This window comes from Oryza glaberrima, chromosome 6 (assembly GCF_000147395.1).
Source record: "Oryza glaberrima chromosome 6, OglaRS2, whole genome shotgun sequence".
Classification (NCBI taxonomy): domain Eukaryota; kingdom Viridiplantae; phylum Streptophyta; class Magnoliopsida; order Poales; family Poaceae; genus Oryza; species Oryza glaberrima.
The window spans coordinates 27,877,354-27,902,979 of record NC_068331.1 but is presented as its reverse complement, the minus strand read 5'-3'; the positions used below and the strand labels follow the sequence as shown (position 1 = coordinate 27,902,979).

The window sequence follows — 25,626 nt, the reverse complement described above, 5'->3', positions numbered from 1 at the left end:
AAATATTTAATATTTATAATTGGAGAGTAGTTTTCTCTTAACAGTATTGTTGATAGCCAAATTTGTATTATGATCCAATTATAGCAAAGTTTAGCTAAATTTAAAAACAGACCCGAACTTCCCGTATGAGACAAGTCTAACCTTAGGTGTATGGCAGGTCTGACTAGGCCCCGATTGGACCTTAGGTGTATAATCTTAGGGGGGTGTGGGTGGGTTGCGTTTTAATACAACACACCACATCTGTAGTATAGTATATATCTCTCTCTCTATATATATAGCCATGTTTCACGCTTTCAGAAGTTCATTGCAGGTATGCAAGTGATGTATCATCTCTGTTTATATAGAAATGTGCATACTACCTTTGTCCTGTTTTACTATAATTATAGGTTAACGTTTAACCGTCCGTCTTATTTGAAAGGTTATGAAAAAAAATAAAAAAAAAGTAGTCACACATAAAGTGCTATTTATATTTTATCATCTAATAACAACAAAAATACTAATCATAAAAAAACTTCAAATAAAATGGATAATTAAATGTTTGATATAAACCGTGTAAAACCATGATCTTTCTAGTATTTAGGAACGACCGGAGTAAATGCGACGCAATAATTATAACGTCGATCGATCCCAGATAAGATTGAGGGATTTCTGTCAGAGATTACCAATCAACCTGAGGAACCTGCAGGTGTTTTGCTTCTTACTGCATCAATCAGCCTGTACTACGAACAAGAACAAACTCAGCAATGATCGATCAATTGTCCCAAGTGGCCATGTCTCTTGTCCATTGTCGGATTGTCCCTTCCAATGCCCAAGCAAGCGTTACTGTCGAAGCTAGAGCCAAGCAGATGAGCTAGCAGAAGAAGCTACACATGCAAATGCTCCATCATTGTCCCTTTGACCTTCAGTTATATAATTAGCTGCATATGCAAATGCAAGAGATCAGAAAGAGAGAGAAAGGATACATGCTGCTGTTTGGCCGGTGATGGATTCTTGCATTTGCATTCGCATTCGCATGAGCTCATACACTACTACTGAGATGCCAGCAGGCCGGACAAAGTGTTCGTCTTGAACGTACCTGTACTTGATGTACTCTGCACTCAAATTAAAGATAGAACATGGCCTCAATGCCTTCAATCATTCTGCTTGTTTATTGCCTTCTTTAATTAGCAGTATGATTGGTCCATTTTGTATGCCTTCATTGCTACCGTTAGTAGTTGCACATGCACCTAGCAATAGATGCCAATCAACGTACCATGTTCTTCTATTTTTCCAAGAAAAGTTTTGTTTACGACGAAGATTTTGTTCCATTTTTTCCAAGTCCAACTTTAAGGAATTAAATTTGAAATACACTGTTCATTTATCTTTTCCTCAAAAACATACCGGATGTAATCTTTTTTTTTTTGACACAAATATACCACCGTCGCTAAGTAGAAATGTAAAATAATATATTATATATCGCTGAACCGTTGCACGAAAATGACGATGCCGGTGGCCATGCCGCGGTCTCGCAGGACGGTGCCATGAGGGCACGGGACCCAGCACGGTGTCATTGGGCGAGTGTGCGAGACCGCACGGTCACCAACAAGCGAGACGATACAATGATTAGTGATTAATTAATTGCTAATGATGCTGATTAAAGAAATAACAATAGTTAGTACACGGTCTCGCTTAACCAACTAGCAAAATGGTATAATGATTAGTATTAATCAACCAGATTAGCGATTAATTAATTGCTAATGATGCTAATTAAAGAAATAGCAATAATTAGTTAATTGCTAATGACACTAATTAATCTATTAATCACCGAGTTAGCCAGTTAAGGGATGCGAAGTCGTAGTCTCGCGCCCTCGTCGCGTGACATCGCTCGGCGTCGCGCATTCGCCGCGCGAAGTGGCGCGGTAACACACGTACTCGCAATTTCATGCTGCCACAATGGTATACTTTTGTAAATCCTTCTAAATATGTATATTTATTTAAATTCAGTGAAAAAATAGGTATAGTTTTAATTTGACCATAGTATACTTCTATAAATCCTTCTAAATATGTATATTTATTTAAAATCGGTAGAAAAATAGGTATATTTTTAATTTTTTTTCCCAACTTTAAGTACCGGCGGAGATTAATTTCCTCGATTTTTTTTGGCAGGTCTGATCTTGTGTACGTACAATGAAGATGTGATATTAGAACGCTAATGTACTAGTTGCAAAGGCAGAAATAGTCTCGAGAAACTCTTATTTAGGGCCCCCTAAAACTTTACACCCTATCACATCGAATGTTTAGACACATGCATGGAGTATTAAATATAGAAAAAAAAGAGCTAATTACACATATTGCATGTAAATTACGAGACGAATTTTTTTAAGCCTAATTAGTCCATGATTTGACAATGTTGTGCTACAGTAAATATTTGCTAATGACAGATTAATTAAACTTAATAAATTCATCTCACAGTTTACAAGCGGAATCTATAATTTGTTTTGTTATTAGTCTACATTTAATACTTTAAATGTGTAACGACATATCCGATGTGACACGCCAAAACTTTATATCCTGGATCTAAATACCCCCTTAATAAAAAACAACAAGAAGCAGGTCATCATTTTTTTTTGGACGCTGAGCAGGTCATCATTAGAACAGTTAGAACTTGAGTAAATTTCACAAAACTACAAATACTTTCGTCAAATTATCACAAAACTACAGATTTAAGGAGATGTTTCACAAAACTACATATTTAACACTAAAGTTCCCAGATACCTACATATTTAAGGTTGAGTATCGCAAAACTACAGATTTAGTAACAAAATTATCATAAAACTATAGATATTAGAGTTTAAATCCTTAGCACTAGTGTTATATTTGAGTTATAAACGTCTAAGTTTTGTGATTGAATTAACACTAAACCTATAATTTTGTGATAATTTTGTTATTAAATCTGTAGTTTTGCGATACCCTATCTTAAATCTGTAGTTCTCTGGGAAATTTAGTGCTAAATCTATAGTTTTGTGATACATCTTCTTAAATCTGTAGTTTTGTGATAATTTGATCAAAGTATATGTAGTTTTATGAAATTTACTCTTAGAACTTTAAAAAAGACAAATAATGCTGCTGAAAATATTCCACGAAGAATAATCTCATCCGGCCAGGTTCCAAGCAGCCAGAACTTACTTATGCAGAAGTCATCCATGGGTAGCATCAGTGCTTCTGAGAATCCGTATAGTAATTCTTCTCTGAGTGTGGGTGTTTCTCGAGCTATTCATCTGATTAGGAAGCATTGCATCTATCACCAGGAAGGCCAAATGTTTCCTTTTCAGCAAAGGAAAAGAAAGTCTATTGAGCTACAGATTAGTTATACCGGTCTTATTGTCCAATAATTGATTTTTTTAATGGAATCATAGTCTCACATATACCACCAAAGCCAATACTCCTCCATTACCTGCATATAAATAACACAAGAGCAGACCGGTCTTGGCAAAGGACACTCACTTTGCTGTGTCATACTCGTTGGCTCGTTGCTCCTTTGCATCAAATGACGAGCATTTACCATGATTTCATTCATAACAAGCTGCAGAGCTTCGGAAGGATCGGTAGATATCTTGTTAATTTTGTTGTTCTAGCCTATAGATTCATTGCCTTGCATATTCACCCATTCTGGATTCAGTTGTCCTACTTCCTTCTCATTAGCATCCTAGGTTCAGTTCTATTGATGTTCCTGAAGCCAAGCAACCCAGAATTTAGACCAGGTTACATTGACATGCTGTTCTTGTCAACCTCTGCTCTGACACTTTCCAGCCTCGTCACCATCGAAATGGAGGTTCTCTCAAGCTCACAAATTGTGGTCATTACACTGCTGATGCTTCTCGGGGGTGAAGTCTTTGTTTCTTTCCTAGGCCTCATGCTTAGACTAAACCATCAGCACAACCCAGATTTTTCAGGGGACAAGGTCAGTTCAGTTCCTATCGAGCTTGATACAATCGACTCGGCAGGCACTGTGATAAGTTGTGAAGAGCTGCAGCTGGAAGCAGCAATTCCTGAAGTTCCATCTTCCACCATCAAGGATTTGAAGAGGAGCAAGCGCCTGAGGTGGTTCTTAGGATTTGTAGTCTTCAGCTATTTTGTTGTGATCCATGTCGCTGGCTTTCTGCTGGTTCTCTGGTACATAAGTCGTGTCTCATCTGCAAAAGCTCCACTGAAGAAGAAAGGGATCAACATTGCACTCTTCTCATTCTCGGTCACGGTCTCCTCGTTTGCGAATGTGGGGCTCGTGCCGACGAATGAGAACATGGCAATCTTCTCCAAGAACCCGGGCCTCCTCCTCCTGTTCATCGGCCAGATTCTTGCAGGCAACACACTTTACCCTCTCTTCCTAAGGATATTGATATGGTTCCTGGGGAAGGTGACCAAGTTGAGAGAACTGAAGCTCATGATCAAGAACCCTGAGGAGCTACAGTATGATTATTTGCTTCCTAAGTTGCCAACGGCGTTTCTGGCATCAACTGTCATTGGCCTTATGGCTTCCTTGGTCACACTGTTCGGTGCTGTCGACTGGAATTCTTCAGTCTTTGATGGGCTCAGCTCTTACCAGAAGATTATCAATGCATTGTTCATGGCAGTGAACGCGAGGCACTCGGGGGAGAATTCCATCGACTGCTCACTCATCGCCCCTGCTGTTCTAGTACTGTTCATCATCTTGATGTTAGTTCATGACACCGCATCTATTTATGTTTCATGTCATCCAACTAATACTGTTAGCTTCAGGTGATGACATGACATATTTGTCTGAAACTTTACTTTCTTGGTTTTCAGGTACTTACCACCATCGACAACATTTGCACTGTCCAATGGAGATGAAAAAGCTGCAAATAAGAAAGCGAAAAGAAAATTAGGTTTAGTGGTGCAGAACCTGGCATTTCCACAGCTTGCCTGCATCTCAGTCTTTGTGATAGTTGCATTCATCACTGAGAGGAGTCGTCTCAGAAATGATCCACTCAACTTCTCTGCTCTGAACATGATATTTGAAATCATCAGGTGTGTTCCTCTCTCTTGATTATGCAATCAAAATTCTCGTATCAATCTGCTAAGTTACACTGAAAAGATTTAGAAAAGGGCATCAAGCCAATGATAGTGTAGGCAAAATAAAAACAATGAAACACGATAAAATAATAAACTTCATTAGCAAAGCAAGCCAAGTAGTAAGATCCACATCTGACACCTTAGAATCTTTCAGAAGACTAGAAAACTAACCCAAACATAGATTGTGCTCAACAAGATAACTATTTTGTACTATTCTGTCTTTCTAAAAGAATATGCCTGTTCTTTCCTTTTTTTTGCAGTGCATATGGGAATGTAGGACTAACCACTGGTTACAGCTGTTCGAGATTGCAAAAACTGCACCCAGGGAGCATCTGCCAGGACAAGCCGTACAGCTTGTCCGGATGGTGGAGTGATGAAGGAAAGTTGCTGCTAATCTTTGTGATGCTCTATGGAAGGCTCAAGGCCTTCACAAAAGGTACAGGTGAATATTGGAGGCTATGGTAAAAGCTGAAGCCTGAATAAAAGCACTTGCAAAGGCAAGTGCATCCAGTGCAGTATATGTAACTATTTAGAGTTCTGCCTGAAAGTTCAGGTTTCTAATTGGGCCATAGTGTATAAAAATACACCCAATATAATTCCTCTTAATATAGAGGTGCGCAATCCTTTTGCGTATTCCCCAAAAAAAACACCCAATATGTTGCAATTGCAATATAAAATTGTTGTTCCCCAACCAAGTCTTTTTTTTTACTTGTATTGAGCCAGTCGCTATCAAATTATCTTTTTTTTTTTTGCCGGGTCGGCCGAAAGGTTCGGTCGACCAAATTTCATTAAGGAAAAGGGGAACAAATTACAAATGGGCTTTATATCGACAATAGGATGTCGAGATTAGGCTGGGGACAGGTCCCCCCCAATCAAAGCCATACACAAAAGCCCGAAGGCTACAAAGAAAGTATGATGTCTCTATTACATAATCTGAAAATAGCCTCCAGACTTCCACATCCAAACTTCTTCTTTGATGTCTTCCAGTAACTGCTCCACGGTCTGCTGCTTGTGCTGAAAAATTCTGGCATTGCGCTCCTTCCAAATCAGCCAACAGGTCAAGGCGAAAACGCTGTCAAAATTGCTCCTGTAGCTGCTTCGAAAATGGCATCGTGCCACCATCCACCAGCCTATCAGCCCCTCTCCCGCTTGTCCTGGCAGAGGGAAATCCACATTGACCCATGCTCACAGCACGCCATCAAATTATCAATGCAACTAACACATGGAGTCATCAGTCCACGTGATGTATGTACCTAGTAGGTGCTAATTCCCAGTGAGTGGTCTTAATAAACCTTATCCCGTGTCTTTTCCAAAATTTGGTGAATTCAGGGACATCTTAAGATTAATAATGTTCATGGGCTTACCTCCAGTTTCAGTCCAGAAATGCTTGTCCACTCGAACAATCGTCCTTTGTCTGGATGGGTCGGATTGTAACAGCATGCTTGCATTTATGGTGTACCATGGTCAGCAAGGAACTGAATAGAGCAGTGGCTGCTAGAGGAATGATTTCTGTCCATTGGTTTCTGTACATGTCCTTTGAAGCATGGCATCAGAATGCTTCCTAGCCATGAATTTGGTAACAGCTAAACATGCTCCAGTGCTATCGATCGGTAGTAGCTGCAATCTCTTTCTGGATCATCAGTGCAGGACATACTCAAGGCAATAACCAAATTCAAAATAACTTGAAAAGAGAGTGAGGTGGATAGACTTACCTAAATAATATTAAGTGGAAGTACTGTAATAATTCTATTAACCTTCTTGTTCAAAATGCAAAATGCAGAGATGCTTCGACATCCATAAAAGTTCTCCATATCATTTCACAGGTACTCTAATTATTCTCCATAAAAATTCAGAGATGATATCAATTGTATTAACCTTCGGATGTCGGCAATGTCATACCAATTGCCAAGAATTTCAGTCAATTGGTTGAGGAGCGAGCATGCCTGCCTGCTCTTTCAATAACATGTCATCTAGCTCAAACAGTTGCTGTTCTCACCCTTTACACTTGCTTATCCAGTCACAATTGCCTTACCAGTATGGCAAAATAGCAGAACAAAAATTCAGCACGCGTGCGAGCCATCGAGCACTTCTTTCTATGCTTTTGCAAGCATTCGTGTATCTACCTGCATGCTCTGCAACTTAAACATCATGTTCTGAAAGGCACCTCAACCATGTTACACATGTCTTCCTCCTCTCCACTAATATTAACCAATGGACAGATACATTATTACAGTGCCTTGCATATATATACTATCACTGAGATGGGTTGTCACCTTTAAGATTTCAACCCAGTTGTAGTTCCATTCTGAATCAAGACATACACAAATACGGAGCTAGAGGCTCTGCCCTCTATCTCCAATGCCTATTCGTTTGCATATCTTTGTCAGTTCTGCAAGGCATGCCATCAACTCATCGGCATTCATTTGTCGGTTCATCGCATACCATCTTAGCCCACTTTTGATTCACTTATCCTATTTTCTTATCATTGATGTACTTGGTTTTGTTGCATTGGTGGTGCTCAGGCCAAGCAACCACAAGTACAATCCTCGCTATGTTGATATGTTTTTCCTATCGACATCTGCAGTTACAGTCACAGGATTAGCCACCATACAAATGGAGGATCTCTCCAGCTCTCAGATAGCTGTCCTGACTATCTTGATGTTCTTAGGAAGTGAGATGTTCATTTCCTTTCTTGGCCTTGTCCTTGAGTCGAGCAAGCAAAACAAGCATGATCCTGAAAACCGTAGAATCAGTTCAGTTACCGTGTGCGAGCAGTCACAGCTAGAAGAGGCGATTCCCCAAACTCCATCCATGAACTCCACTGATATCAAGATGAGATGCCTCAAATACTTAGTATTTGTAGTGTTGGCATACATGATCATTATTCTTGTCACTGGTTCTCTATTGGTGTTCATGTACATAGCTCATGTTTCAAGTGCTAGAGATGTGCTAACAAGGAAAAGCATCAACAAAGCTCTCTTCTCAGTATCGGTCACAGTCTCCTCATTCACAAATGGAGGGTTATTGCCGACAAATGAGAGTATGGCTGTATTCTCCTCAAACAATGGCCTCCTGTTGCTACTCATCGGCCAGATTCTTGCAGGCAGCACACTGTTCCCTGTGTTTCTGAGGTTGGTGATATGGGCATTGAGAGGACTAAGATTAGCAAAAGCTGAAGAGCCAGACTTCATGATGAACAACAGCAGCTCAGTGGGTTTCAGCCACCTGCTGCCTAACTTGCAGACAACATTCCTTGCAGCTGTGGAGGTTGCTTTTGTAGCCATGACAGTCATCCTCTTCTGCTGCTTGAACTGGGATTCCGCAGTGTTTGCAGGTCTCACCTCCCTCCAGAAGATAACCAATGCATTGTTCATGGCAGTGAATGCAACGCAGGCAGGAGAAAATTCCATTGATTGTTCCCTTGTTGCGCCAGCGGCTTTAGTACTGTTCATGGTCATGATGTGAGTTCCTCTCTTTCAAGCTCTTCACAATCTCAGGCAACAATCAGAAGAGATAACATAACATGGTTGCTTACATTTCTCAGGTACACTCCGTCCTTGACAAAGTTGTTCTCAGCATGTCAAGATCACAAACGAATCGGCCCGGAAAGAGACGATAGAACAAGCAGGGGGAAACCATTCCTGAAGACCATGGCATTTTCACCACTAGCCTTCAACACCACAGTGATAATGCTGGTCTGCATCACTGAAAGGAGATCGATCTCCACTGACCCTCTCAATTTCTCCACATTTAACATCATCTTTGAGGTGATAAGGTAATAGTCCCTCCATTTCAGGTTATAAAATATTTTGACTTTGGTTAAAGTCAAACTGTTTCAAGTTTGACTAAGTTTATAGACAAATATAGTAATATTTATAATATTAAATTAGTTTCATCAAATCAATAATTGAATATATTTTCATAATAAATTTGTCTTGGGTTGAAAATGTTACTACTTTTTTCTACAAACTTAGTCAAATTTAAAACAGTTTGACTTTAACCAAAGTCAAAACGTCTTATAACCTGAAACGGGGGAGTAATAATCAAGTTGCACATCTACTCACCAAATTCTTCTTCTGATACTGTTCTTGCTCCCTCCATGATTGATTCAGCTAATTTATTCATCACCCATTGTTTCTGCACACAGTGCCTATGGGAACATTGGGCTGTCCACTGGCTACAGCTGCTCGAGGCAACTGCAGCACCAGGAGGGAGTTGCTTGCCATGACAAGCCGTACAGCTTCTCGGGGTGGTGGAGTGAACCAGGGAAGCTGATTCTTGTTATTGCGATGCTCTATGGGAGGCTCAACTCAAAGGATTCCACAAGCGCACGAACTAGGTGATGATGTTCTGCAAGAATCAAGAATGTAGTGTACCATCCCATCAAAAAAAAAAGAAAAGAAAAATGGATGCACTGAACTATGATCTGCCCCTATGTTCAAATTTCAATGATCGGCGACGGCGCACTTACCGGCGGCGGCGGCAGCGGCGGCGGAGGGTGATGCCCTTCGCGGGAGTGCCTCGCCGCCGGCGAACAGACGGCGCCGTTGCGATTCCTGCAATTTTTCACAAATGCAGACAGTAAAAAAAAAACGCCCCTCCTCTTCTTAAAAATTAATGGATTTAAGAAGAACATTTCTCCCCCTTTAACCTTTATTATATCAATTAGTAGATTACATTAATTTACTAATTGATCAATCACAGCCAGGATCATGTTGAATGCAAGTATCTAGACGATGAACAGGGGGGAACATGTTCTCAAATGAATTGATAGATGAGAACAAGTGAATGAACAACATATGTACCAATGCTTCTCAAGTTCTGAAACTTGCTACGAATGCATTCATGGTAAATGCTAGTCATCTTCTGCAAACCAAGTTGAGCTGCTTCTTGCCAAGATCAGTCGCTTGTTGGCGCTTTTTACATGTGGGCAAGGCAGCTCTGGCTTTAAAGCATCTATTTTTGTATTAAGAAAAACAAATAGTGGTCATCATGCTGGAATTATGCTGATGAACACCAAGAGAGAAAATGATCTCAAATCTCTTGCAACATCCTGATACAATGGGCGTCATGCTCTTAAATACATAAAAAAGAATGGACACACGTGACTTGTAGAGTAGTGAAGTTTAGTGCATATGAATATGAATTGGTGTACTATAATTGCTGCTGCATGATTACATATGAACTTTGACAGAAATCATAATGTCATGGTGATGGTCACATGATATATATTGCTTCAGCCAAGATGAATCTGTTTATTCGTCCAGAAACCAGTGTCGCATCAAAATGGAAAAAAAAAACAAGCAATATGTGATTGTATATATCTATCTGCATATGTTTGAAAAGATCCTAGAAATCTCATAAACCATTCCCCTCAAGGAACTAGCACTGAATATAAGGAGTATACTATAATAAAGATGAATCATAATCAGCTATTATATCACTATTTACAGCAAGAAATAAAATAATAAAGAAATAGAACCTAACAAACTCTGATAAGATCATTGTGGTATCCTAAAAATAGCAACCAATCCCTAAAAAACAACAGCCAAAGTATCCACGGACTGCAAGCAAAAGGGAAGAAACTAACTTTGTGAAAGCAAGCCCCCACTGTACCAAAACTATATGAACACCACAACTCATGCAAAACTACAAGCATGGAAAGCATCAAAGGGCATCGGTACACATCCTGAAACTCATTTTAAGCCATATCACGGCAGTATATTATAAATAACCATCCAGTCCACATAAAACTATATAAAAAAAGATATCTTAATTAAAATAAGACATCGGAATACACATAACCTATACTCTCAATATCACTCTAGCTTGCATTCACCCATAAAGCAGTTCTGGTTCATGCCTCTCAATGTCACTCTACTTTTATTCACCCTTAAAATGTCACTCCAGCTTATATTCGCCCTTGAAGCAGTTCGGTTCATGCATTGGGCGAACTTAGAATCTCGGGTAGGATCGAAATAGATATAATCGTCCCCACACATGCCTACTCTATTGCTTGCCCACTTCCCACCACTAATGATTCTTGCATTGGTCAGCTCATGCGTGCCATGCGCCATTTCTGTGAAGTCCATGTCGCCACCACAATAATTTTCAATCGGATGCGCAGGATGCATAATCCTGGTCCCTTCATATTCACAATAACAACAACGAGCTTCTCCAAAAAAGACATACCAAAAAAAAGGTTAGCATCAAAATACAAGAAATAATCAATCTATAAATTATATTTAAGAAAAGGACACAATCATATATCAAGCATACCGTGTTTTGATTTTCTTGAGACGGTACAGCAAAAGGATACATCATTATCATCATTACTGAATTCAGCAAAGAATAACTTAAGTCCACTTCCAACTCTTGGGCTTGCCAAAAAGTTTACATGTGAATATGGACACTTGAAGTCCAAGAAGTTCATCTGGTTGCCCACACGCTCATTTGCAACACAGATTACTTGAAGATCATATAGATATCCCTACAACCATGAAAGAAGTGAAGTTGTAGAAAAATGGCAATTATAATGACATTATGAAAAGGACAATTACACACTAAACAGATACTCTTGTTATCCTAATCAATAGGGAAGAAGTGAACTTGCAAAAAAATAAACTACAATGACATTATGAAATGGGTAATTCCACACTGAACAGATCATTTCATCATTATCCTAATCAAATCATTAGGGAATAACTGAACTTGCAGAAAAGTGCAACCATAATGACATCATGAAATGGATAATTCCACGCTAAATAGATACTAAAACCAGGAAAGAAGTGAACTTGCATAAAAAACTGCAATTATTAATTTATAATGACATTATGAAATGATAATTCCGCGATAAACAGATCCTTTAATTATCTCAATCATCAGGTAAGAATTGAATTTGCAGAGAAGAGCAATTATAATGACAATATGAAATAGATAATTCTACACTAAACATATATTTTCATTATCCAAATCAGTAGTCTAACTAGAGAGCAATACTTTGAAAGTAGCACATAACATGGAATGGAATGTTGGATAAGTCTTTGTGGTCCTTGGTCGTGATTCTTCTTTTTGCTTTTGGGTAGTTTCACCTTTTCAGGACAGCATCTACCCTTTAGCATATTTTTCAGTTGCTAGGACAACTGCGGTTAGTAGGACAGCAGCAGTTAGCATCTCCTTTATGCCTCCTATGCTTTATTCAATTTGGATGCCCTCTAGGACAGCATCCCATTCAAATTTCGAATTTTAGACTAGGAGGGTGCAGCAATAGGCTAGCAGCCAGCTATGGCTATATATATGTATCCAACCTCCCTCGGGTAGGTATGGCTTTTGTGTTTTGTGAATGAAGAAAAACCAGAAAATTGCCCCATCTCGAGTGCCATCCTCTTCTCAATGAGAGTAACCATTGAAATTCTAACATCTGGTATCAGAGCCACACTTTCCTGTAGGCTAAACATCTCTTGTTCCACCCCTTCCCAAGCTCGGTTGAGCTCTCAGTCAGCAGCAGCAGCAGCACCGGTTGCTCCTCCTTCCCCTTTCCCTTCCCCCTCTCCACGCAGCAGCCCCCTGGAGGTGCGCCATGTCCGACGCTCGGTCTCGGCGTTCGGTCGCCTCGAGCACTCGGCGTCAGTAGGACGCCGAGCTCGCCGCAGCAGAAGAGCGCAGGCGAGCAACGGCTCAAACCGCTGCAGCAGCAGCGAGGGCGGCCAGACTGGCGGCAGCGGAGTTGGCAGCAGCCAGGGCGGAGGCGGAGGCGGAGGCGGCGGAAGATGCGGCACGTGCGGCGGAGGTAGAGGTTGAGACCTTGCGCAGCAGCATCAACGGCTCCATCGCCGGCGACATCACCGCCGACAGGGAGCTTGAGGAGCTGGCAAGAGGAAGGGCACGGGAGCGGGCAGAGCGGTGGGCAGCAGCCCACCTCCACGGCGGCGGCGGCGGCCCAAGGGACCGCGCGCCCGCCGACGGGAACCCAGACGGGCGCGGGCGTGCCGGCGGCAGCCCGGAGCCCGCACGCGGCCCTCGCAGGCAGCGTGGCTCTCTCTCCCCTGACCGGCGCCATGGTCACCACGGCGTCCAGACGGTGGTCAGGGACTTTGGTCCCGGCGGTGGGTGGCCTACCCTCACCAAAACCAACTACATCGAGTGGGCCGCGGTGATAAGGGTGAGGCTCCAGGTGCGGCACATGTGGGAGGCAGTCCGGTACGGCGACGTCGACTACGACGAGGATCGGCGGGCACTGGATGCCCTCATCGCTGCAGTCCCGCCCGAGATGCAGTTCTCGCTTTCCCAGAAGCGGACTGCCAAGGAGGCCTGGGACGCCATCGCTACGGCACGCATCGGCAGCGACCGCGCCCGCAAGTCCACGCTGCAGGCACTCCGCAAGGAGTGGGAGAACCTGGCCTTCAAGCCAGGTGAGGATGTTGATGACTTTGCTCTCCGTCTCAACACTCTCTTGCAGAAAATGGTGCAGTACAGCGACGACACCTACGACGAGGAGAGAGCTGTCGAGAAGCTCTTCCGCTGTGTCCCTGAGAAGTACAGGCAGATCGCTCGCTCAATCGAATCTCTGCTGGACCTTTCCACGATGTCGATCGAGGAGGCATTAGGTCGCCTCAAGGTCGTCGATGGTGATGAACCACAGCCTCTCTCGGGGCCCATCACCATTGGCGGGAAGCTCCATCTCACTCGGGAGCAGTAGGAGGCCTCTCAGGGTGACGGGAGGAAGGGGGAGTCATCTTCCCCGACAGGCGGCCGTAAGCCGTGCAAGGCACGGGGAGGTGTCCAGCTACGGTGGGCGCGAAGACGTGCCGAGGGTGGCGCCCACAGAGGCGCCCAGGGCGTTGCCACCGGCAACCACAAGCCGGCACGAGACGACGCCTGCCACGACTATGGCAAGCTTGGCCATTGGGCCAAAGATTGTCGACAGCCACGACGCGGCCAGGCCCACGTCGCACGGGTGGAGGAGGAAGAGCCGGCTCTACTCCTGGCTCACGCAAGCATCGAGCTACCTCCAGCGGCACCGGCCGCAGTGGCTTTCCTCCACCTTGATGAGCCGAACGTACTCGTCTCCCTCTGTAACGGCTCCAGCAACGACAAGGCTGATGGGTGATACCTCGACACCGGCGCCACCCATCACATGACCGGCCGACGGGAGTTCTTCACCGAGTTCGACTCCAGCGTCCGAGGCTCCGTCAAGTTCGGGGACGCCTCCGGCGTGGAGATCAAGGGTGTTGGCTCCATCACCTTCACCGCCAAGTCCGGTGAGCACAGGCTGCTCACCGGAGTCTACTACATCCCCGCGTTGAGGAATTCTATCATCAGCGTGGGACAGCTGGATGAGAACGGCTCACGCGTGTTGGTCGAGGACGGACTCATGAGGGTTTGGGATCGCCGTCGTCGCCTTCTTGCCAAGGTAACCAGAGGCACTAATCGACTCTACATCCTCAGCGCGCAGGTCGCACAACCAGTTTGCCTCACCGCTCGTCGGGACGACGAGGCGTGGCAGTGGCACGAGCGCTTCGGGCACCTCCACTTCGAGGCCCTGAAGCAGCTCAGTGCTAAGGAGATGGTGCGAGGCATGCCGTGCCTTGACCACGTGGAGCAGCTCTGCGAGTCTGCGCGGTGACGAAGCAGCGGCGGCACCCCTTTCCCCAGCAGACGAGCTTCCGAGCCAAGGAGCAGCTCGAGCTCGTGCACGGGGACTTGTGTGACCCAGTGACACCGGCCACACCAGGAGGACGACGTTACTTCCTGCTGCTCGTCGACGACCTTTCCCGCTACATGTGGGTGATGGTCCTCGGCAGCAAGGGAGAGGCTGCGGACGCCATCAGGCATGCGCAGGCTGCTGCAGAGGCGGAGTGCGGCCACAAGTTGCGCGTGCTGCGCACCGACAACGGCGGCGAATTCACAGCGGCTGAATTCGCGTCGTACTACGCTAATGAGGGCATTCAGCGCCACTACACCACGCCGTACAGCCCGCAGCAGAACGGCGTCGTCGAGCGGCGCAACCAGACGGTTGTGGGGATGGCTCGGGCCCTCCTCAAGCAGAGGGGGATGCCGGCCATCTTCTGGGGGCAGGCGGTGGTGACGGCCGCCTACATCCTCAACCGCTCGCCTACCAAGGCCCTCGATGGTAGGACACCGTACGACGCTTGGCATGGGCGCAAGCCGGCGGCCTCTCACCTGCGGGTCTTCGGCTGCCTCGCGTTCGCCAAGGAGCTTGGCCACATCGGCAAGCTCGACGACAGGAGCACCCTAGGGGTGTTCATCGGCTACGCGGAGGGCTCGAAGGCCTACCGCATCCTCGACCCGGAGACACAGCGTGTGCGCACTGCGCGCGACGTTGTGTTCGACGAAGGGCGAGGGTGGGTATGGGACAAGGCGGTGGACGATAGTTCGACTCCGACGTACGACGACTTCACCGTCGAGTACATCCACTTCGAGGGAGCTGGGGAAGTAGGCAGCTCTTCTTCACCGAGCGTGTCTACCCCAGCCCCTGAATCTCCACCGACTCCGACACCAACACACCCTCGGGCCACGACTTCGACTACGACGAGCTCTTCGTCGACACCACCCCAGCCAGTGACTCCACATGCTCCAGCACCAACAGCCACTCCTCCAAGCACGTCTACTCCGACGCCAGCTCGTGTTGAGCACAGCCCGGTGGAGTTCGCTACTCCGCTCTCCCACAACGGGGAGCGCATCGACGCGTACCACGACGGCGAGCAGCTACGGTACCGTACGATGGAGGATCTTCTTGGCGACCAGCCGGTGCCGGGACTGGTGCCTCGCGACCTAGAGGCGCAGTTGCACCTTGCGTGCGACGACGGTGAGCCTCGGTCTTTTGCAGAGGCCGAGAAACACGCGGCATGGCGTGCCGCGATGTAGTCGGAGATGGACGCGGTTCAGGAGAACCGCACCTGGGAGCTTGCTGACCTCCCTCGTGGTCACCGCGCGATCACCCTTAAGTGGGTGTTCAAGCTGAAGAGGGATGAAGCCGGAGCCATCGTCAAGCACAAGGCTCGCTTGGTGGCACGTGGTTTCGTGCAGCAGGAGGGGATCGACTACGACGATGCCTTCGCTCCCGTGGCACGGATGGAGTCCGTGCGACTCCTTCTTGCGCTGGTTGCTCAGGAAGGCTGGGGCGTCCATCACATGGACGTCAAGTCGGCGTTTCTGAACGGCGACTTGAAGGAGGAGGTCTACGTGCACCAGCCGCCGGGATTTGTGATCCCCGGCAAGGAGGGCAAGGTGCTACGCCTGCACAAGGCCCTCTACGGCTTGCGGCAGGCACCGAGGGCGTGGAATGCCAAGTTGGATTCCACGCTCAAGGGGATGGGCTTCGAGCAAAGCCCGCACGAGGCGGCCATCTACCGGCAGGGCAATGGAGGAAATGCCTTGCTGGTGGGTGTCTACGTCAACGACTTGGTGATCACCGGCACCAAGGATGCGGAGGTCACGGCGTTCAAGGAGGAGATGAAGGCCACCTTCCAGATGAGTGATCTGGGGCCTCTCTCCTTCTACCTGGGGATCGAAGTGTACCAGGACGACTCCGGGATCACGCTTCGACAGACCGCCTACGCCAAGCGCGTCGTTGAGCTGGCTAGGCTCACCGATTGCAACCCAGCTCTCACTCCGATGGAGGAGAGACTGAAGCTGAGCCGCGACAGCACGGCGGAGGAGGTGGATGCTACACAGTACCGGCGTCTTGTGGGGAGCCTTCGCTACCTCACCCACACACGGCCGGACTTGGCCTTCTCCGTCGGCTACGTCAGTCGGTTCATGCAGCGACCGACGACGGAGCACCAGCAGGCTGTGAAGAGGATCATCCGCTACGTTGCGGGGACTCTCGACCACGGTCTCTACTATCCGAGGTGTCCTGGCAAGGCACACTTCGTCGGGTACAGCGACAGCGACCACTCCGGCGACATCGACACCAGCAAGAGCACGAGCGGGATTCTCTTCTTCCTCGGCAAGTGCCTCGTTAGCTGGCAGTCGGTCAAGCAGCAGGTGGTGGCCCTGTCCAGCTGCGAGACCGAGTACATGGCGGCCTCCGCCGCTTCGACCCAGGCGCTCTGGCTTGCTCGACTGCTTAGTGATCTCCTCGGCAGAGACACTGGAACGGTGGAGCTCAGGGTGGATAGCAAGTCCGCTCTGGCCCTGGCAAAGAACCCCGTTTTTCACGAACGGAGCAAGCACATCTGGGTGAGGTACCACTTCATCCGAAGCTACTTGGAGGAAGGGAGCATCAAGGCGAGCTACATCAACACCAAGGACCAGCTTGCGGACTTGCTCACCAAGCCTCTTGGGAGGATCAAGTTCCTCGAGCTCTGCTCCAGGATCGGGATGGCCCAACTTCCCCACAAGACGACGCACAAGACTTAGGGGGAGAATGTTGGATAAGTCTTTGTGGTCCTTGGTCGTGATTCTTCTTTTTGCTTTTGGGTAGTTTCACCTTTTCAGGACAGCATCTACCCTTTAGCATATTTTTTAGTTGCTAGGACAGCTGCGGTTAGTAGGACAGCAGCAGTTAGCATCTCCTTTATGCCTCCTTTATGCTTTATTCAGTTTGGATGCCCTCTAGGACAGCATCCCATTCAAATTTCGAATTTTAGACTAGGAGGGTGCAGCAATAGGCTAGCAGCCAGCTATGGCTATATATATGTATCCAACCTCCCTCGGGTAGGTATGGCTTTTGTGTTTTGTGAATGAAGAAAACCAGAAAATTGCCCCATCTCGAGTGCCATCCTCTTCTCAATGAGAGTAACCATTGAAATTCTAACATGGAAGGTACTAACCTTTTTCCTTAGTGCAGCTTCAATCTTTCTACGAAAAAAACCCTGTTGAGTGACAAATTTTTCCTTGAACGCTATAAACATATCCAATGCATCTGTAGACAGATCAACAATTGTCTCCAAAGATTTAGCAGAGATGCAGTTTGAAGATGGCAACAATGTAGCTAGCTGAAGAACATCATTCAAGGAAAGTGGGGTAGAAGCACGCAATAGTGATTTAACGGCAGCCTGCACCTTAGGTAGAGATTGAGTGGAAAACTGTACATAAGCTTCGAGCTCAGGATGAAACGATGCATCCGCAGCAGCCTTGTAGGCACTGACATCCCAGCTGGATTCCCACCCTTCCACTCCTGTCATTTCAATTGCTTTGCGAACTTTCAGATTATTCTTTAATAGATATATCATGGCATCATGCTCAGAAATCTCAGGAATGCAAGTAAGCAATTGCTTGATAAGGCCACGAAGGGACCGGGACTCCACACGAACAAAGGTGGAGGTGCAGATCATGTCCACCTCAAGTTTCTCCACAGCAGGGAAAGCAGAGTCATACCAGAGGGTGTTGAGGATGATGTTGGTCACACAACTGAATGGGCCATAGCAGTAACCACCATTGACAAGGGCACGGTGGTAACGAGCCCGAACATCTTGCATAGGCAATCGAGAGATTGCCTTGAGGTACTTGGCATGAATCTTGTCAAGTAGAACAGCCCGAAGTGATATTGTCAAACCACCTGGCACCTTCTCACCATTAACATCACCAGTATGACAGTTACGAAGCAGCCGTTCATCAGCAAAAACCATTGGATCGTCAGACTTGTCAAGCATGAGCGGCTTCTTCTTCTTCTTCAGAATTCCAGACAGCAACAAGATCTTCTCAACAGACAACACACAGCTGCCGCGATCTGATAGCACGGTCTAGGTGGGGGATTTGCAATTATGACACAGCAAACATTAACCTTTGCTATAATGACACTGGACCCACATTTCATAGACATAGATGGGCCCATTTGTCATCCACTCGGAGTGACGAATTCAAGATGAGACGCCACCGAAAACGAAGCGGCAATGAAGCCGTCGACGTTCGGTTGCCTCGCGGATGAGGTTGGGTGTGTAAGGGCAGCCCTGACAGCGTAGGAGGAGATCTGGAATCGTTCATCCTTGGTGTTGTAGCAGCGATCGAGCTCGATGAGGCGCACGTCAACGAGGAGGTCGGCGTTCGCGAGGCGCAGGTAGCGGAGCGCGTCCCAGGTGGGGAGGTAGCGGAAGTAGGATGTGAGGAAGGTGACGAGGCCCTCCAGCGATCGCCCGGCGATGGCTCGTGTCTCCGACGATGACCTCGCTGCCACTGCCGATGGCGCCGCCTTCGTCTTGCGCTTCTTGGCACCGTGATCGGGAGGGAGGAAGAAGAGGGTGTTGGCGATGATATTGGTGGTAGGGTCAGCGAAGCCGAAGCAGACGCCGGCGACGACGAGGAGCGGGGCGAGCTCCGGCAAGTCATCGAGCGGCAGCGCGGCGAGCACCTCCTTGTCGTAGGCGTGGATGGTGGCCAGGATCACGGATCGGCTGTGGGCGATTCCGTCCGAATTGCCGTCGGAAAAATCCGGGCTCCCGCCACGCCGCCGTCGGCCATCCATCGCCGCCTCGCCGGCCGGCGATTAGGGTTTGATTTGATCTTTTTTTTGGGCCCCTCCGGCCCACTTCGACAGACAAGGTTCTCAGGGAAGTGGGCCTAAACTGGGCCAGGTTCGATGAATAGGAGTTGGCTGAACGAAAAGGTTCGTTCACTTTTAGGCCCCTCCATTTGCCGCTAAGTCTAAACGGGGTGTAAACTTTTGGCGTGTCACATCGGATATTATATAGGTTGTCGTATGAGGTGCTCGGGCATTCATAAAAAAAAATATAATTACAGGATCGGTCAGTAAACCACGAGACGAATTTATTAAGCCTAATTAATCTGTCATTAGCAATGTTTAATGTAGCACCACATTGCCAAATCATGGAGCAATTAGGCTCAAAAGATTCGTCTCGTAAATTAGTCGTAATCTGTGCAATTAGTTATTTTTTTAGCCTATGGTTCATTCAGTTGTTCAAATATTCAATGTGGTGGGGCGTAAAATTTTTGTGTGGGCCCTAAACAGAGCCTGAATATCAGGTATAGCCCATCTCTCAACCCTCGATAGAGTGTCAACTCGGCAGTATAGTAACCGGTTTTGACTGACGTGGCGAGTGGGATCTATATGGGGCCTCACATATCAATGGCCAACTCTTCACTCTCATCTCCCTCTTCCATCTTCTCTTAGATCCTCAACATGGAGAGGGGTGGTGACTGACGGTGGGAGGCTGTGCCATGTCCACAGCATGGTGATGGCCGTCCGGGGGGGGGGGAGTCGTGTGCTCAGCTCGGGCGGTGGCAACCTAGAGGCATGGATGGCATAGCAGAGATCAAGGCCAGCGTGGGATTGAGCATCATCAACATTAGCGAAGGCTTTAGGTGTTAAAAGAATGTATATCGTCATGTAGCAAGATTGGCATGATAGATACTAATTTATCAACTATTTTGAGAGGGAGTGTTGAGTAGAGTGTGTGTGTTTTGTTTTGTAGGCAAAAAAAAAAATCTACTCCCTCCGTTCTAAAATATAAACATTTTTAGCTATGAATCTAGACAACTGTATGTCCAGATTCATACCTAAAATTGTTATATTTTGCCTCTTTGTATATGTATGGCTGAAAAGGCAATAAAGTAAGAAGAAGCTTCCAGTAAAACTTATCATCCCACCACTTAATGATTCTTGCATTGAACAGATCACTGAATGCGCAGATACGTAACCCTGGTCCCTTCATGCTCACAATAGCAACAACGATCTTCTTCTTAAAAAAAAAGGCAGGCAAAAAGAAACAAAGTTAGCATCAAAATAAAAAAATTCAATTACACATTTTATTTGAGAAAATGATGCAATCATATATCAAACATACAATGACACGGTACAGTAAACTCCAACTCTAGTGAGAGGTAGCTCCGGTTAGAGTTAGAGACTGTTGAAAAGTGTTTGGCTAGCTTGTAGCTCTAGATTTGAAAAAAAAATGTAAAAAAAAGAAAACCCAGCCGCTGGCCATCCCAAGCGCGCCGCCGACCGCCGGCCGCCGGCCCCGCGTCGTCTCCGCGCCGCCGGCCATGCGCCGCTCGTCGTTGTCCCGGCCGCCGCCGCAGACGCTGCCGTCGCCCGCCGCTGCCCGCCGACGCGGCCGTGGCCGCCACCGCCGCCGCTCGCCGCCGCCGCTCGCCGTCGCCTGCCAACGCCGCCGACACGGCCGCCGCCGCCCACCGATGCAGATCGGGAGGAGGATGTGAGGAGGAGAGAGAATGGGGGAGAGGAGGTGTGGAGGGGTAGTTGAGTGGTATTTTTTGTAAATATGCTAAAAAATTAAAGGGTAGTGGGTCTTTTAGAGTGGAGTGGAGCTGTGGAGCAGCAAAAACCTAGCTCCACCCCCGTAGTACAAAATTATGGAGTAGCTCTGCTAACTCCGCTCCAAAAACAGAGGATTTGGACCGTTTGGCACAGTTCCGGCTCCAGGTAAGTTGGAGTTGGGAGCTAGAGCTGTGCCAAACAGGACCTAAAAGGATTGATCATCATCAACATTAATGAACTCAAAAAAAAAACTTAAGTGCGCTTCCAACTCTTGGGTTTGCCCAAAAGTTTACATGTGAATATGTGCACTTGAAATCAAAGCAGATGTTTTGGCTGCCTACACGCTGATTTGCGGCACATATTAACTTAAGTTCATAGAGATATCGTACAACCATGAAAGAAATGATTTTGCAGAAGTTGCAATTTTTTTTTTAAATTGCAATTATAATGACATTGTGAAAAGGTAAAATTTGTTACAAGACATTTAAAAAACGTGTAATTAGCTAAGGAACATCACAAGATCGTGAAACGGCTGAAATACACTCCAAAAAATATGTAATTTGCTGGTGGACACTATGAGCAATAAAATAATATATACACCTAGCTGAGGAGAGAAAAGCTGTGCGAAATGTCAATTTTGCCCTTTTCTTTTTTCATGGTCTTCTTCTTTATTCCTGTTGCTTGCTTAGTGTGATAATGGAGCGTTGGTATGTGCGCCGGCAACGCCGCATGGTAGAGCACCATGTTCCGGCGTCCTTGCGCTGTCGGGGCAGAAGCTGATGTGGCGAACGCTGAGCGACTCGTCGACGGACGCGAAGGCGCTGGGCTCGGTGGTGTGGTCGCTGTCGTCGGCGACGATCGTGCTGCTCTGGTCGATGGCGCTGCTCAAGCCGGTGGCACTGTGCGCGCTCTACGCAGCGCTACGCCTCCTCCGATTCCTCGTCGTGCGCGCCGAGTCAAGCACTACGTCGCGATGAACTACCTCTTCACGTTGTGGATCTCGTGGCTGCTGTTGCTGCAGATTTGCAGTCGGTGCCGTTCCTTCGCCCCGACGCGCGCGCCGTGCGTATGGTGGCTGCCGCGCCTCGCCCTCGCCGGCGGTGAGACCCTGGCGGAGCATCGCCGCTTTTTCCACCGCGCGCCGAGCCGTCCCGGCTCAAGCTGTCGCGCCGGCCACACGCCGTTCCTCCGCTCCGCCGCATGCGTGAGGAAGAAGAAGGATAGGAGAGAGATGTGGGCCCCACTTATGATTAGCAAATAGTAATCACCCTATTAATTAGGAACAAATTAGTCCATGACGCGTGGGCCAGGTGGTTAAAAATTAGATTAAGCATCACTGTCCATGACACGTGGGACCCACCGGTGTTTAAAGAAGGAAAGAGAGGGGGGAATCCGGGTACTTAGAAAAATATCTCACCTCTTTTAACCATAAATAATAAAATAATGCGACCGGTGTCCTACGGCCAATTACACATTTTTTTTAGTGTCCATCAGTCGTGACACGTTTTCGCGGTGTCTCTCAATCAATTACACGTTTTTTACGTGTCCTGCGGCAAATTTTGCCCAGTGAAAAAGACATGGTTGTCTACAAGCTTGTTAACAAGATAGATTACTTAATTTCGTAATGTTATCCCTACAACCATGAATTGAACTTGCAGAAGCTTTCTACGATGTATTGGACTGGCCGAAAGTAGAGGAACGAAAAATATAGATTACAGGTGGTTTGGTATGTTCTTGCAATTGGGCTGGGCCAAAATTTGGAAGAGTTTCTACATGGGCCTTTCATGGGCCAGCCCAGAACACCACTACATAAGCTCAGGAAACCCAGCTAGGGTTTCGATCTCCGCCTCTCCGACCTCCCGAATCCTCCAACTCCGCCGCCGCCGCCGCCGCGAAGCGCAAGCCGACATGGGCGTGTACACCTTCGTGTGCCGGAGCGCCGGCGACGAGTGGACGGGCAAGCAGCTCAAGGGCGAGCTGGAGGCCTCCGCCGCCACCCCCTACGAGCTGCAGCGCCGCCTCGTCGCCGCCGCGTCCGCCGCCGACTCGGCCGCCGGGGTCCAGTCCTCCTTCTCCATGGTCTCGCCCAGCTCCGCCGTCTTCCAGGTCTGCCTGCTCCCCCTCCCTTCCCATCGTGCCCTGCTCTCTGTTCCCCCAATCATCTCTGCTTCCGATCTAACTGTATGCTTGCGCTTGTCTAGTTCTTGGCTTCTTGCGATTCACGTGCTAGCCCTTTAGTGTTCTAGCTGGATCTGAATAGCTCATTTGTTTCACATATGCGATATTTTGAATTGATTGATAGTAAGTTGATGTTTCATGTTCAATGTATGTTTGGTGATATTCTGTCCTTGTTATGTGGCGGTTCAAATGCATCTCGTTGCAGTTTGCAGTCAACAGAGGGATGATACACATAATTTTTGAGTCTTTGTTGCTTTGTAGTGCAATTACAATGCTAGTTTAATCCAGAGGTTCATCTTCTGATCATTTGGTCAGCATTGCCATCAGCATCATTTGTTCGTGTGTATTTTTATTTGGGCAAGATTGTGCCTTGTAGCTGCGTCTAGTTGTTTTGCTGTTTATACAGGTGGACATGGTTCTTAGTTAGATCCCAGAAAATATTTGTGGGCTTTGACACAAAGCTCACCTTAGTAAGAGAGAGAGAATTGTTTGACTAATATGAATAAGCTGAAGCGACTAAATTGTCTAGCCAGATAATTGAAATTGGCAGCTGTAGATTTCAGTATAATTCTTAGCATGACTGCATGTGTCTCTGTGATCTTATATCGGATTCTTATCAGTTCTCCTGCTGTTTATCGGTAATTTATGTCACAAAGTAACCAATGTATATGTGAAGTCAATTCTAGCTTGTTGGTAGCCTAGCATGCCATTGTCTGTGTATTGTTGATGACTAGTGTGTCAACCAAAGCTATACTCGGCATTCATAAGTCATACCATTTTATGTAGTGCTGACCACAATTCTCATACAGGTGATCATTGGTGCCGTTGGTGGTGGTGCCGCGATTGGTGGAGGTGCTGCTGCTGGTGCCGCTTCGGGTGGGGCTGCTGCCGAAGCCCCCAAGGCCGAGGAGAAGAAGGAAGAAGAGAAGGAGGAAAGCGAGGACGACCTTGGATTCTCCCTCTTTGATTAGATATCACTTTGCTTGTATCCCACAAATTTGTCATGGCGTTCTTGCAGTAGTTTTGTTGTTCTATGCATATGAACCAGAGGCTTGTGAACCTGTGAAATCTTTCTTAAGAGAAATTGTGTTCTGGAATGCTGGCTATATCTGTGTTACTTCCGTTCTACTTCATATTTCTGTTATGTTGTGTTTTGCATCAACAGAATGTTATAATCAAGTTACATGCAAAATCTATTCTTGATTGGGTTATAAGTACTAAATACCAGATATTTAATCAGAGACTCTTTTGAAACATAGAAAACATCTGCTCTTCATAAGCAGACACTGCGAGAAAGCATCTAGCAATTGTGTTGTCCGAACTCTGTAATAGGAATGTAAACTCAGTCTTATGTACTACATTGTTGCTACTAGTAGTGCTACTACATTGTTACTAGTTGCTACTCCCTCCGTCCCATAATATTAAAATCTAGGACTAGTGCTACTACATTGTTACTAGTTGCTACTCCCTCCGTCCCATAATATTAAAATCTAGGACTGGATGGGACGTTTCATGGTACAACATTGTTACTAGTTGCTACTCCCTCCGTCCCATAATATTAAAATCTAGGACTGGATGTGGATGGGACGTTTCATGGTACAACGAATTTGGACATATGTATGTACCTTGAAACGTCCCATCTAGTACTAGTTTATAATATTATGGGACGGAGGGAGTACTACTGTACTATACTACTAGTACTAATACATTGTTGTATACAAACTTTATGTCGTACAAAAACTTTGTATACGTAAATATATACATATTTAAAAAACCGAAAACCAAGAAAAAGCAAAAAAACACCACATATACAAACTTTATATACGTGTATACAAACTTTATGTACGCGTAAATACATACACATTTAAAAAACCGAAAACCAATGTGTGAATATTACTGAAGATTTCCATAAGCATGTAAACTCTGCACCCAATGTGTGAATCCCGTTGCGGCCCAACTTATATTGGCCCAGCATGTACGTCAGAATCCCATTCCGGCCCAACTTTGCTTGGTAGGTGTGGTTCTTCTTCTCTGCAGACTTCTGTCTATGAAAACAGAAGGATGCTAAAATATCACATGATAATTGAGTTTGAGTGATGGTAATATGGGCAATTGGGCATCAATGCCTGATGAAAAAGACAGATCAACAGGAACTGCATGAGTCAAGTGGGTCAACT

At 46.4% G+C, this 25,626-nt stretch overlaps 3 protein-coding genes and 1 pseudogene across 3 annotated transcripts; 3 read left to right on the top strand and 1 right to left on the bottom strand.

The window, feature by feature from the left end:
* Positions 1-3,472: 3,472 nt before the first annotated feature.
* Positions 3,473-6,038, top strand: LOC127775794 (cation transporter HKT2;1). The gene is made up of 3 exons (XM_052302088.1): positions 3,473-4,692; positions 4,804-5,025; positions 5,331-6,038. The coding sequence occupies exons 1-3, from the start codon at positions 3,527-3,529 to the stop codon at positions 5,533-5,535; spliced, it is 1,593 nt and encodes a 530-aa protein (XP_052158048.1). The 5' UTR covers positions 3,473-3,526; the 3' UTR covers positions 5,536-6,038.
* A 1,325-nt stretch (positions 6,039-7,363) lies between these two features.
* Positions 7,364-10,300, top strand: LOC127776022 (cation transporter HKT2;4). The gene is made up of 3 exons (XM_052302343.1): positions 7,364-8,531; positions 8,615-8,845; positions 9,218-10,300. The coding sequence occupies exons 1-3, from the start codon at positions 7,429-7,431 to the stop codon at positions 9,411-9,413; spliced, it is 1,530 nt and encodes a 509-aa protein (XP_052158303.1). The 5' UTR covers positions 7,364-7,428; the 3' UTR covers positions 9,414-10,300.
* A 7,728-nt stretch (positions 10,301-18,028) lies between these two features.
* On the bottom strand, positions 18,029-19,498 carry LOC127777642 (uncharacterized; annotated as a pseudogene).
* A 3,615-nt stretch (positions 19,499-23,113) lies between these two features.
* LOC127775616 (60S acidic ribosomal protein P3) lies at positions 23,114-24,555 on the top strand. Its single transcript, XM_052301882.1, has 2 exons — positions 23,114-23,377; positions 24,259-24,555. Exons 1-2 carry the CDS (start codon positions 23,180-23,182, stop codon positions 24,418-24,420), a joined length of 360 nt encoding a protein of 119 aa, XP_052157842.1. The 5' UTR covers positions 23,114-23,179; the 3' UTR covers positions 24,421-24,555.
* Positions 24,556-25,626: the final 1,071 nt, after the last annotated feature.

Bases quoted from the DNA above. Each gene is read 5' to 3' on its own strand.
- LOC127775616 (XM_052301882.1), top strand. From the start codon at position 23,180: ATGGGCGTGTACACCTTCGTGTGCCGGAGCGCCGGCGACGAGTGGACG. The intron at 23,378-24,258 runs GTCTGCCTGCTC...ATTCTCATACAG, and splicing joins CCAGCTCCGCCGTCTTCCAG to GTGATCATTGGTGCCGTTGG.
- LOC127776022 (XM_052302343.1), top strand. From the start codon at position 7,429: ATGCCTATTCGTTTGCATATCTTTGTCAGTTCTGCAAGGCATGCCATC. The intron at 8,532-8,614 runs GTGAGTTCCTCT...TACATTTCTCAG, and splicing joins GTACTGTTCATGGTCATGAT to GTACACTCCGTCCTTGACAA. The intron at 8,846-9,217 runs GTAATAGTCCCT...TTCTGCACACAG, and splicing joins ATCATCTTTGAGGTGATAAG to TGCCTATGGGAACATTGGGC.
- LOC127775794 (XM_052302088.1), top strand. From the start codon at position 3,527: ATGACGAGCATTTACCATGATTTCATTCATAACAAGCTGCAGAGCTTC. The intron at 4,693-4,803 runs GTTAGTTCATGA...CTTGGTTTTCAG, and splicing joins GTACTGTTCATCATCTTGAT to GTACTTACCACCATCGACAA. The intron at 5,026-5,330 runs GTGTGTTCCTCT...TTTTTTTTGCAG, and splicing joins ATGATATTTGAAATCATCAG to TGCATATGGGAATGTAGGAC.